The 13334-nt window shown below is 41.5% G+C and overlaps 1 protein-coding gene across 2 annotated transcripts in view; it reads left to right on the top strand.

Annotated features, from left to right (window-relative positions):
• LOC306860712 (rho GTPase-activating protein 39-like) overlaps nucleotides 1-13334 on the top strand; it is a 73387-nt gene that overhangs the window by 40926 nt on the left and 19127 nt on the right. Inside the window, exons 1-2 of one of the 2 annotated variants that reach the window (XM_079402550.1) lie at nucleotides 7600-7968; nucleotides 9770-11084. In XM_079402550.1, coding sequence (XP_079258676.1) covers nucleotides 9816-11084 — 1269 coding nt within the window. In that variant the 5' untranslated portion in view covers nucleotides 7600-7968; nucleotides 9770-9815. Of the gene's footprint in view, nucleotides 1-7599; nucleotides 7969-9769; nucleotides 11085-13334 lie in introns of those variants that run through there. The other variant, XM_079402549.1, reaches the window with a different exon arrangement.

Genomic DNA, 13334 nt, shown 5'->3' with positions numbered 1-13334 from the left:
AACAAATAATTTAATATTTTCACAAACTACACGCTTCACCTTCAAACACTTGATGAATTTGTCTCCTCATTAAGTAAACATTAACAGTATTGAGTTCATATATTGAGCTGAATGAGTGTAATTTAGGTTATAATTGAAGTAAACAAAATACCATTTAATTTTTATTTTAATCAAATCCATGACTTTGAGGTCTTTATATGCTAATATGCTTTTAAAATTTGGCAATTCGCTTTTAATTTTTTTTTTTTTCAGTTATGATTTTTTTTAAATAAATTGACAAAGAATATGACTCTGTATAATATGACGCATGTATAGAATTCTATACTAAAAATAAATAAATAAATAAAAATGTTGCAATAAACGATTCCTTCCCTTGTGAAAAAGATGTATACTTAGGAATACTTTTAAAAAATAATATACTTAACTATGAACTGAATGTAATTTAAAAAAATGTTGTACACTTAAATTAAATGTTATTTAAATTAAATACCATTAGCAGAGCATTTATGCATTTATGGTAAACTATAATGTAATTTCTTTTGAAACTTGAATGTCATTTATAAATATATTTCTAATTACATGTTTGTACTGAAGTTTCAATTTAGTACATTGAAATTATATGAACTTTAAATGTGATGAATATCACAATAAGCACTTGCCTGCTGAAAGGTGTAGTTTTGACAGCTACTGTACCAGCTAACTTCTGTAGCTAACTAGCCAAACCCATGACCACCTGTTTAAGAAACATATGTCAACACCGGGAAGAAAATTGTGTTTATCAAACCATTTTGTATGGTATTTCAGGTTTGCTCTGTTTCAAAGTTTCTCTCTGTCATAAACGTTGTAAAGTTTTTGTGGCCACTCATGCTAGCTCACGCTAAAAATCGCAGCTGTTAGCTTACTGTTTTCTGTAAACCAAGAACCGAAAGCCTTACGATAACAAGCTTGTTTTTGTTCCTCAACTATTTCATCAATCTCACAGTTCAGAGAAACTCTTCCCCTCGTCTCGCCCTGTCACTGTTTCTACCATGCTAATTAAAACGCCCTGAGTACTAACCCAATTTGACTCTCCATGACCAAATTGAGTTAGCTCACATTTCAAATGGATCTTAACTCTGTTTTCCCCTTCCTTCAAATTCAGCGGCTTCAAACGTATTTTTCCCCTCAGAAGTTGTTGACGCAGCGACTGGGATGACCGAGAGCTCAGTATATGAAACTAAACACTGCGACTGCCAAATCGATTCTCCCACAGACACGTGTCGATGCGCGAGTGTTATGGAGCGTGTTTGTCAAATGTAGTGAGCGGTCTGGGATGGATAAGGGTGTGTGAGTGCTGCCATATGGAATGTGGAGTATTTTCAGCTCATATTCCCCACAACAGGTCAATAAGGTCAGTCTGGAGGTCAGCAGTCAAAAGCTTTGACCTCGTGAAGTTAGATGAGGAAAGGAGAGTGATATTCCCTTGTGTTCGGCCACACACTCTCTCTATCAAGCTCATGTTTATAAGTTAGTGTACAACTAAAATACTCAATTACTCCAAGTCTTTGCAAATGCACACACTTACACAAACAAGCACATGCATAGTTTTATATACTGTCCACAACATTCCGAAAGCAGTGAATGCCGAAGTCTCTTTGGATTCCATGCTTGACTTTCCCATGACAAATCCCTTTAGGACAACCCACCCCCGTTCCCCTTCTCTCTCTCCATCTTTCTCATTCTCCTTCCCAAATAGACCTAACTGTTAATAACTGCTAATAGTTCACCCTAAAATGTAAATGCTGTCATCATGTATTGTCATTCTAAAACTGTCTCTTTAAAGGGGCAATGTTGTTTTTAAAACGTAACTATCCAATGATATAATGTCTGATTTTGTCAGTGCTGTATTGTTTGGCAAGTGCTGTATTTTCTACAAAGACAATGAGGTTTTTTTTTTTTTTAAATGTGTGAACTTGTTTAGGTTGACACATTAAATTTGAACATACATTTAGAGTAAATACAACTTGGATTGCTGTTACGAACCGATTACGAGCAGCCAGTTTACTAGAATTAATTGTAGCAGTGGTGCATTTGTACCTCAGGTGTTGAAAGTGAAGCTTTGCAAGTTAGTAGCATCACAAATTTTAGTTTAGCACTGGGGCCAGTCTGTTAATCTGATTGGTCGAGCAGCATTCTAATAGTTCTCTTAAGTGGCAGAGAAAAATAAACAAAAAAACGTCCCATATTGTATTGTTGCAGTTGTGCTGTTCTGTTTAGAAGAGCTATGTTTATTAAAAACGCATAAATTGTGAATGCGTTATTGTTTAGTTGTCTGTCACAACACTAACATATTAAACACTGTCCACTTATGTACACTCACTGACCGATTCAGTTCAGTTGTTGTGTATGAAGTAAGCACTGTACGTGTGGGCCCGTGGCTTCAATGCATCTGTGATGTTTGTGATTTTGGGGGAGAGGAAGAGGATATGTTGGAACCCTGTGAAACAAACTGCATGTTGTTTATCTACAAGCACAAATGAGCAAAACTGGATTATAGCGAGAGAGGAAGGGAGACGTAGTTTGAAGAACAAAAGCACATGTGACTGACTTGCCCCCTCACACCCGCCCACTGACTATCTGTGTTTCTTCATTAGCCTCTGAGCTCCACTGAGAGCTTAAACTCACATTTCTCTCACTCCTGATTGGCTGTATTCATGTTTTCATACAAACTAATTGTTAACTGATCAAACTAACCCCTGACTTGCACTGCACGTGTCTGCAGCGCTCCGACGCGGCTACCAGTGCTGATTGCTGCCACTCTAGACATCGTGATGTTGAGCCGACATCGTGATTCCTCCCCACCCCCTCTTCCGCAATCTGCCGTGTTCAGAAAGGAAATTGTGTACTAATTGTGTACTACGGAATAGGGATGTGCGGGTCTAGTCGACTAGTCTACTAATCGATACAGGGCCTACTAGTCGACACTGAAAACAATAATCCAAAAAAAACAACATGATGATTTTATCATTCAAATTACCATCATTTTAACGTTACATTTTAAAACATTTTAAATAACAAGTTAAAATAAAACTTTTGAAAAAGAATACATATTAAAATATTTCAATGTATACATTTCTTAAAAGCGTATCTGGGCGGAAACTAACTTTAAATTTTTAATTTTTTTACCTCAGACCTCGCATGCGTTTTCTTCATGTCAGTTGCGGCGAGCTCAAAATGACTACACGAAAGACCAGCAAGGTGTGGGATTATTTTGACTTGGAAGGAAACGGAAACGTTTTGTGTAAACTGTGTAATGTCAGACTGGCATACAATAACTTTACTGGAGCGATGCATAATCATATTCAATACAGGCACGTATGCGTTAACTTGGAGGCTAGCCAAAGCCAGCAAATGTCAATCATGTCATACACTACAACCCGCCGCTGCGGTCCACGATCCCATCCGCACGTCTATTTCTCTAAACGAAGACCCACTGCGGTGGTGGTGCTGGATTTCCAGGCTCTTTTCGAAACTGTCTGCTTGCTTGTAGTTATCTCTCTGCATGCCTGTGACTTTTTTTTCAAGTGCAGAATCGCCTCTAGTCCCGTCTTTAGCCAGACCACGTTAACATGTTAAATTCACTGTACAAATGCGCATCTGTGTAGGTGTTATTGTGTGATTGGATTTCAGAGTCTGAGCATCACACACACACCCACCCACCCACCCACAAAAACACACCCCAAACAAACAGCACACACACTTAACTGCAGAACACTTAGGAAAATAGGTCTATTTGGGAAGGAGAACGAGAAAGATGGAGAGAGAGAAGGGGAACGGGGGTGGGTTGTTCTAAAGGGATTTGTTATGGGGAAAGTCAAGCATGGAATCCAAAGAGACTTCGGCATTCACTGCTTTCGGAATGTTTGGAGCCCGAGTCTGCGCAGTAGAGATTCGTTTGGAGCCCGAGTCTGCGCAGTAGAGATTCGTTTGGAGCCCGAGTCTGCGCAGTAGAGATTCGTTTGAAGCCCGAGTCTGCGCAGAAGAGATTCGTTTGGAGCCCGAGTCTGCGCAGTAGAGATTTGTTTGAAGCCCGAGTCTGCGCAGTAGAGATTTGTTTGGAGCCCGAGTCTGCGCAGAAGAGATTCGTTTGGAGCCCGAGTCTGCGCAGTAGAGATTCGTTTGAAGCCCGAGTCTGCGCAGAAGAGATTCGTTTGGAGCCCGAGTCTGCGCAGTAGAGATTTGTTTGAAGCCCGAGTCTGCGCAGAAGAGATTTGTTTGGAGCCCGAGTCTGCGCAGTAGAGATTCGTTTGGAGCCCGAGTCTGCGCAGAAGAGATTCGTTTGAAGCCCGAGTCTGCGCAGTAGAGATTCGTTTGGAGCCCGAGTCTGCGCAGTAGAGATTCGTTTGGAGCCCGAGTCTGCGCAGTAGAGATTCGTTTGGAACCCGAGTCTGCGCAGTAGAGATTCGTTTGGAGCCCGAGTCTGCGCAGTAGAGATTCGTTTGGAACCCGAGTCTGCGCAGTAGAGATTCGTTTGGAGCCCGAGTCTGCGCAGTAGAGATTCGTTTGAAGCCCGAGTCTGCGCAGTAGAGATTCGTTTGGAGCCCGAGTCTGCGCAGAAGAGATTCGTTTGGAGCTCGAGTCTGCGCAGTAGAGATTCGGCCCGAGTCTGCGCAGAAGAGATTCGTTTGGAGCCAGAGTCTGCGCAGAAGAGATTCGTTTGGAGCCAGAGTCTGCGCAGAAGAGATTCGTTTGGAGCCCGAGTCTGCGCAGAAGAGATTCGTTTGAAGCCCGAGTCTGCGCAGTAGAGATTCGTTTGAAGCCCGAGTCTGCGCAGAAGAGATTCGTTTGGAGCTCGAGTCTGCGCAGAAGAGATTCGGCCCGAGTCTGCGCAGAAGAGATTCGTTTGAAGCCCGAGTCTGCGCAGTAGAGATTCGTTTGAAGCCCGAGTCTGCGCAGTAGAGATTCGTTTGAAGCCCGAGTCTGCGCAGAAGAGATTCGTTTGGAGCTCGAGTCTGCGCAGAAGAGATTCGTTTGGAGCCAGAGTCTGCGCAGCTTCACTTTTCAGGACATGTGAGGTACACCCGTACGGAACCCCTAAAGGGAATAAATAGCCTACGAAATGGGAGGATAAAATATATATATATATTTCAATACTTTCTTTCGCAATTAAATTGTTGGGTAATTTCACTTTCACTTTTGAGATTTGCGATTGTAAATCAGGGGTAACAATTTCATCATTACTTCACTTTGCCAAATAAGAAACACCATGATTATTTGCGAATACCATGTGATTGATTACATAGATAGATGGATAGATAGAGGTGAATAGGGAGATGGATGGATTGATGGATGAATAGAAAGGCAACAGACTGCCTCCACTTTCTTCTTTACTTTTCTTCTAAACTGAATAAATGTAGTTTTTGCAAGAAATATATAAATTGCAATTTTGTTTTGTTTTAGGCCGACTCTTAAATATGTGAAAAATTTTTCCCCTGTCTGCTGCATTGAGTTTTAATATAGAATGACCAGTCACGTGACATTAACATCTTAGATGATTGGCAGAAAAAAAAGGGTTCATATACTTCCAGGGGTCCTGCTGCAGCTGAGCAAGTACCATTGAGATGAATGGAAATGCTATAGATCCTTTGGTATATTAGAGCTGAAGGTGAGGTGAGCTTCTGCATGTTTATTTGAATGTTTACGTAGGTGTAGTAAAGAGGGAAAGAGCAGCGGGGTTTTTTTTCGTTTGTGTTTTCTCCATCACTATAATGCAGCACACGCATTACTCTCTCTGCTCGGTTCAGTGTGAACGCTGCACTAGTATTTCCTGTTTATGCTGTAGGAGAATCGCCCTTTGAACTTTTCCAACATGCACTCCCTCAGGACACCCCCGATCTGTACTCCGGCCCCCTGTCCAGCCTCTCTCAGCATCCCTTTGTGTTCAGTGCAAATAACACAATCAGCGTGGCCTGCACTTGCCAACACGTTTGGAGCCTTTTGTGGTTGGGTTTGTGTGTTTGTGAATGAGTGTGTGTGAGAACCTCAACACCTGGGCATCACAGACGCTTTTCACCCCTCTGAAGATAAATGAGCTGATGTGTTCATTAGTAATTACAGATTAAGTCACGACTACATGCTGAATACTACAAGAATGGCTTCTGGTTTAGGGATAGTAATTATAAACTCTTGAGTGTTGAGAACGAATAATGGGAGGCCTTGTTTACATCTGATATGTTAGGAATCAAGTAACCAGAAGTGGTTGTGAAACATTCTTTGGTTTGATAAAATTATCTAAATGAAATAATAGTATTATTAAATGGTTACCATAATGGTTAGCAAATAATATTTTCACTATGGAACAATTTAAAAGGGTTTGTTCCTGTTCTTTTTTTTTAGTTCTTCAAAATTTGTCTTTGTTTTCATTCCTTTAGCAGTTGTTATTCCCTGATCATTTTTTTAAAACATTTAAGGATCCTGATATGTGTTGTCTGAGATGCATCAGATGTAAACACTTCAAATGCATGAAGAATTGTCAAAAGTTTGGGGTCAGTAAGATTTATTTGAAAGAAATTAATAATTTTATTCAGCAAGGATGCATTAAACTGATCAAAAGTGACAGGAAAGACATTAATATTGTTACGGAAGGTTTTTGATTTGAAATAAATGCTCCTCTTTTGACCTTTTTATTCAGCAAAGAATCCAAAACTTTATCACTGTTTCTACAAAAATATTGAGTAGCACAAGCGTTTTCAACATTAATAATAATAATAATGTTTTTTAAGCAGCAAATCAGTATGTTAAAATGATTCCTTAAGGATCATGTGACAATGAAAACAAATATTACTTTTTTTTTTTTTTTTTTTACTGTATTTAAAAATAAATAAAACAAGTAAAAACTCTTTCCAATCTCAAACATTTGAATAATCGTGCACAACATATTAATGTATATTTGAGAGCAAAAATATGGCACTTTTACCCAATCAGATCCTCCCTTAGATTAAACACATTTGAGAAACATGTTAATATCAGGTGCAAACACGTCTAGAGTAATGAAAGACTGAAAACAGGTAAATATAAGATGCTACTGGAAAGAAAGAGCCGGGAAATATCATTACTGCCCACAACCAAACATTGTTACAGCGTTCAATCCCACACTGTAACATAACTTTATCCTAATATTTATACCAGCTAACTTTCTCAACTGAGACTGAGAAGAATGATGTGTTTTGTTCCTTGTGTTGAGATTATTTACAGGCCTGCGACGTTGTATTTACTCGACACCGTGAATAGATTGTTGACATTTGGCCATGAGACAGTAGACACATTGGGTGGGAAAGACCACAGCAGGCAGAGAGAAGTTTGTGTTAAAGATTCCCATCAATAGGTGGACAGCCACTTGAATAAAACAAAGAGTTTGTTTTTATAAATGAACTCCGAGTGGAACTTAAGGAATGGAGTGTCGTGAAGTGCTTCTTTAGTTCATACAGGCCTCTCGGAGAGCTGAAGATGTTTCACACGCCGAGAGTCTGATCTGATCGAGTCGAGCGGATCGAGAACGGTCCAGGGGAGTGGCGATCCAAGTTCGTGTGTGTGTGTGTGTGTTACGATGGCAAGACTCGCATTCCTGCAAACTGTAACCCAGAGGAGGGCCGAAAGTAGCCGCCTTTCCCCTCCCTCCCTCTCTCCTTGTCCTTCTCACCCTCCCTTCCTCCTTTCCTCCCTCACTCTCTCGCTCTCCCTCTCCGTACCACTCCATAATCAAACGATCGCATGGTGACGGTAAGAATTTGAGCAGAAGTTAATAACCTACAGAATTACAGAAAGACCTTGATTAGCTAAAAATAGACATTTTGAAAGGCAGACACTTGCTGCTTCTCCCCGATTTTGGCTGTTTTCTTCTGCGTCTCCATCTGAAGGAGGTGTCCTCTATATTCTCAGTCACCCCAAGCAACCTTACAGATTGCTGTGCCACCTTTGGGTATGCCAGGGGTAAGTATGTCTACTGACCATACGCTCAAACATATGCTATGCATCACTGTCTCAGGTGAGTTTAGAAGGTAATGCGCAACAGGTGTATCTCAAATGATGCAGTCGCTTGTATTGAGAATATATTTTTGCTCACATATGGATATAAATGTTTTTTTTTTTTTTTTTTTCTTGTAATGTTGGCAAAGTAACCTCAGTGTGGACAAAGTACACGAGGCTGCGCATGTTGTCTGGTTTGTTTAGTAGTGCTTATATAAAGAGGTTAGAAGTTCTTCAACTGATCCTTTAGTTGCAGTATGTGTGACTGGTCATTTTGGTGGGAAGGAAACTGCTAGTCTGGCAGAGTTCAGATTAACGTGTGCACACAGAGTAGCACTATAATCTGGATTAGTGGTCTGAAGGTGGTTTACACTGTTAATCAGGCCGAACAAAGATCAGCTAATGTTGATTTTACATTCTTGTGTGTTTGTGCGAGGGATGTTTATGGTTGCGGATTGGTGTGTGTGTGTGTGTGTGTGTGCACGTGCAGTCACGCTTTGGTTGCAGGAGTTCACAGTGGCGTTCTACAGGGTGCTTTGGAATTTCAAGTGTTTCTTTGCGTTCGCAGGAACATGTGCAGTTGATACCCGATTTTGCATGTGTGAAGGAACATGAGTGGTTTGTGTGTGTTTTAAACCTACATAAACACACACAAATTGTATACATGCAACTAATTGGGTGCACGTGTGCTTGTATGCAAATATACACACCAAATGTAAACTTCTAAATGTGTGTTTCTTGTATGTTCAGTTGTTCAGCATATGTAGCTGATAAATGAATACAATTGTTTCATGATGAGGTTTTCATAGTATTGTTACAACATTTTGTTAATGTTGCTGTAACATTTTGATAGTGTCAATATAGCAGTCCATAATGGATTCCTGTTTTTCCACTCTGCTGGAACACACTGTCTGTTCAACCTTTCCTGTTGTGTTTCTACATACACACTCCACCGCAGTGGCCTGGATAGTGTGTGTGTGTGTCTGCACATTGTTTGTGCTTTAATCGAAATAGTTACAAGCAGTCCTCTGGTACGAAAACAATTTCCTTTAGACTAATAAATATTAAAATTGTTATTGCTTACCCTTTCTTTACCTAAGGCTAAACACATTGTTTAATCATCTTTGTTTTTTACTTGCATGTATGAGCTATTCTTTGAAAGAAAATGAGAAAGAGGAAAGTACTATGCCAACCTTGGCATTGCAACCACACATTCCTCTCTATTAGATATGGATAGATTTACAGAGAGTTTCATGTTCAGCTCTCAAGTACCCACAGGATATTGCCAGATATGCTTCATAGCAAGAATACTAGTAACATATATTTTTTTTTAACTTCAACATATTACAAAATAATTGAATTGTAAAATAGTGTTTTGTTGATGCACATTCAAATGTTGATTTATAAAAACAAGTTTCAATAAAAATTGTTCTGCTACTTTTCCAAATATCTGTTTGCTATAGATTTTATTTTTTAGGGTATTGAGTTGTTAGCAGCATGTTGGAACTATTGGTACTGCTTATGTAGAGTAGTGTTGTAGTCGAAAACTTGGACGACGCTCATGGACTTGAGAGCATGTAGACTCAATCCTCTTCTGGTCTTGACTCTGATGAGCTGGACTTGACTATTACACTGTGGAACATTTCAAATTAGTCACATACAATTCCATTTCAGTTTGGATGCTGTTTTTAAAAGCACCTGCCTATATCGGTAGAAAAGAACAACACAGCATGTGTTAACAGTATTCTCCATTTGTGTGTTTCAGGGACGCCGCTCAACGATGGCAGCCTGCTCCTGGATCCAAGGCGGCCATGTTAGTGAAAGTTAACAGCATTGGAAGAAACCAATCTCTGGGTCCAGCTACTGCCCACCAACTTCTCCACCTCAACCCCACCAACACTAGCCCTTCACCCAAACCTGGTTACACAGCGCAACTTGAAAGAACCGGTCTGCTCAGCAAAATGGCTGTTCCTAGTGACTCCAAGCAGGGTTACCACCTCAAGAAAGGGAATGCCAACTTCTGTCTGGTTTTGCCTGCTTCTAGCTCTTCCTCTTACTCTGCCCACCAGCGCTCTGGTGCAGGTACACCTTGCCCCTCCTCACCTCAATACGGAGCTACACCCTCAGCACCCATCTATGACGAACCTCCACCCATTGACCCCCCAATTTACGATGAACCCCCAGTGGAAATGGAAGTAGAAGGTGCGCACCACTTACACAGAGTTCCCTACCCCACCAGCCACAGTCTGCCGAGAGGAGCCCAGCCTCCTAAACTCCTCCAGTTCCCCCATTCCCAACACATCTGCAGCTCCTCAGCTGGTGAATACAGTCCGGCTGGCCGGGAGTGCATCAAACACATGGTGAACGTGGATGCAGCTGCATCCAAGCACCATCTCCAGATGTCTAACCCCATCGAGGGGCCTTCAAATACAGCCAGTCCTCAAATACAGCCCCAGTCTCCAGTCTCTGCCCAGATTAAGAAGGAAGTCTCTCTAGAGAAAAAGCAATCATGGAGACTGTTGGAGCCCCGCCACAGCCGTCAAAGCAGTCTGGCCTCTCAGGATTACCCAGGCCCTGCTGTCGTCACGTATCAGGACTCTGGCTACTCCACTGGGCCGTCCCCAAGTCTGCGAAGGAAGAACCGACGTCGTGCAGCTCTTGGCACTGGGTCGGGTCGACCCGGGTCGGTGGGCAGCAGTGGCGAGTTGAATGCATTAAATGAGAAACTGATGGCGGAAATGAGGGCAGTGGTAAACCGTTCCAATGCCCTTCATGGAAGCAAGGCCAGTCTGGACACTGAGATGGGCTCAGAGGCTTCTGGAAGTACTGCCCGCTCCCCGGTTAGTTCATTGAAGATGGGTGCAAGAGGGGGTGAATCGAGGGAGGATGTGACATCAAGTAACCGATCACTGTACAGGGGTGGGGGCAACAATCATGGTGACGTCGTTCTGTCACCACTGGTGACAGATGGTCTCGGAGGCCGGCAAAAGAGGACATATGAGAAAGTAGATTCGCTGGAGAAGAGCGTAACATCACAGACCAGCTTGTCATCCCCAGAACCACCAAGATCACATTCACAGGTACCAACACTTTTTGTAGCTGTCCACTTGCTTGAGTGTGTACGTCTGGAAATGTTGTTGTGATCGATCCAGTGCAGCAATCTGGCTTATTCCTTTTTCTACCAAGTTTTTCCTTTGTTCATTTTCTTTAATTACCCTTCCCTTTTTCATGACTCCTCACATTCGATGGTCCCACTGTGTCTAATAGAGTTCCTTGGAGTGGAAAAGCAAAGCAACGCTTCCCATCCAGTCGTTGTAGAAACTATGCTGGAGATGGCGAGGCTTGGGGTTTCCTGAGCTGAAGAGGGTGTGAATGTTCCATTCTAAGGAGATTTACTTTGTCTGTGTGTGTGTTGTGCTTCGATTAAGAGGATTATACAAAGTCCAGTTGTTGTTTTTCTCATGAAAGAAAATGTGGAGGAATAAGGGGAAAATGGTGAGTTTAGTGAGCAGGAGATTAATGAACGGAGATGTAAAGGAGTCAAAAGTAAAAGATCAGCTATATGTGTGTGTGTGTGTGTGTGTGTGTGTTTAATAATAATAATGGAATATGTACATATGGAAATCGGGTAGCAAATAGGTCAGTGTAGAGCTTGAACCAAATTACTTTTTCCGACCATCGTCATGGATGACTGTAATGTAAAATGTTTTATGTGGATGAATGCATACTATAATAAAGGCAGATAACCTATATAATTTGTTACCTGACACCAGGGGCGCCGTAAGGGGGGGGGGGGGGGGTAGTTAGGACGATTCTAAGGGCCCGACGATTGGGGGGGGCCCCCCGAGGGCGAAACGTGATTTCTACCGAGGGGAACGCTAGAGCCCTGCATTTCAGCCCGGCCCGACTTTTTTACGCCTCTAGGGCCTGGCTTCGGGCCAATTTTCACGTCATAGTTCAGACACGGGCCGGGCCTCGGGCCTGTTTTAGGCCTCTCCTTATTTTTATATTTTAGACATCCATCAATTAGTGATGAAAAAAATTGCCGCGCTGGTGGAAACAACACGAGAGCGACTTGACGGAGTCCCGCAGCGGCAGAGAGAGCAGTCAGCGCAGATAAAGAGTTCTGCTGCGTGCAAAGCCCCATCAAAAGTAATTACCATGAATGTGTGGGGGGGAAATAGTAAGGAGATATTTGAATTATTTACTAATAAACTAGTGTTTTCTGTGTCAGTGTCGCAAAGATGAAGATGATGATCCTGATTCGCCATCTCCTCATTAGATGTGCCTTTAGAGAAAAGTGCATCTTCACGGATTATGATTATAATGAAAGAGTTTTTGTTTTCGATTTGATTTATTTCGTTAAGTAGTAATTTAAAGCTTTCTATAGATATATTTATCATGTCTGTGAGGCATGTATTCTCGGACTTTCGGTTCATTTTTGTGAAGCGCTCCTGTTCAAGACGAGACGGCGTATCATTGTTTTCTTTATTTTATCAAATTATTTTATATATTTTATAAAGTTTTGTTGATTATTGTGAGTGCGCACAAATAAAAGTAGACCCTTTACAGTTACGAATGATGTATTACTTTGAGCAAAAATTACGGCGTAAGTTGTTTCCATTGAAAAAATTGCAATTGATTGCGCTGCTGCCTCATGTCCTGCGCTTTAGCTTCCACTCTCCGCACAAACTACTGGATGAAACACGCATTTATAGGTTTAACGTTTAAACATTGTTATATGCTTGAACTGTTTTAGTATATCTATAGATTTTATTTTAGGCAAGTCATGATGATTTGAGAAGGCTAAATTGATCAAACATGGCTATGATCAGCCTGCCAGTCTGCCGCTGCCCGCTTGGTCGTTACTTGAAAGAAAGAAAATAACTTGTATAACGAACAAAGAAATGCTCCAAACGGTTTTCTAAATTAACTTAATAAAAAAAACTAAACAAAATATAATCATTTGCCATTACATGCAAAACTGAACAATTTTAATATAATCTGATTTGGGAGAAGGGGAAAAAGACTGGCTCGGGACTGACTCGGGCTGGTAATTCTGTCAAGCACTCTGACACGGGCCGGGCTAAGGCCTGAGCATCTCGTGCCAGGGCCTAAATTTGAGGTACTCTGTGCTCTTTAGGGGCTGTTTACACCTGGTCACTTCATGCGTTTTGTCTGATCAGATAGCTATCCGATGTAAATGCCCTCCGAAACGCATTCGAGATGGATTTAAATCCGATCGTTCAAACCACTTCAGGACGTGGTCTATAGTATTCAGCCTTATTACACTCCTTATTACAGCCTTTATATGTCTGCTGGACATTTTG

This window comes from Barbus barbus, assembly GCF_936440315.1.
Source record: "Barbus barbus genome assembly, chromosome: 41".
NCBI lineage: Eukaryota > Metazoa > Chordata > Actinopteri > Cypriniformes > Cyprinidae > Barbus > Barbus barbus.
This window is presented reverse-complemented; position numbering and strand designations above follow the sequence as displayed.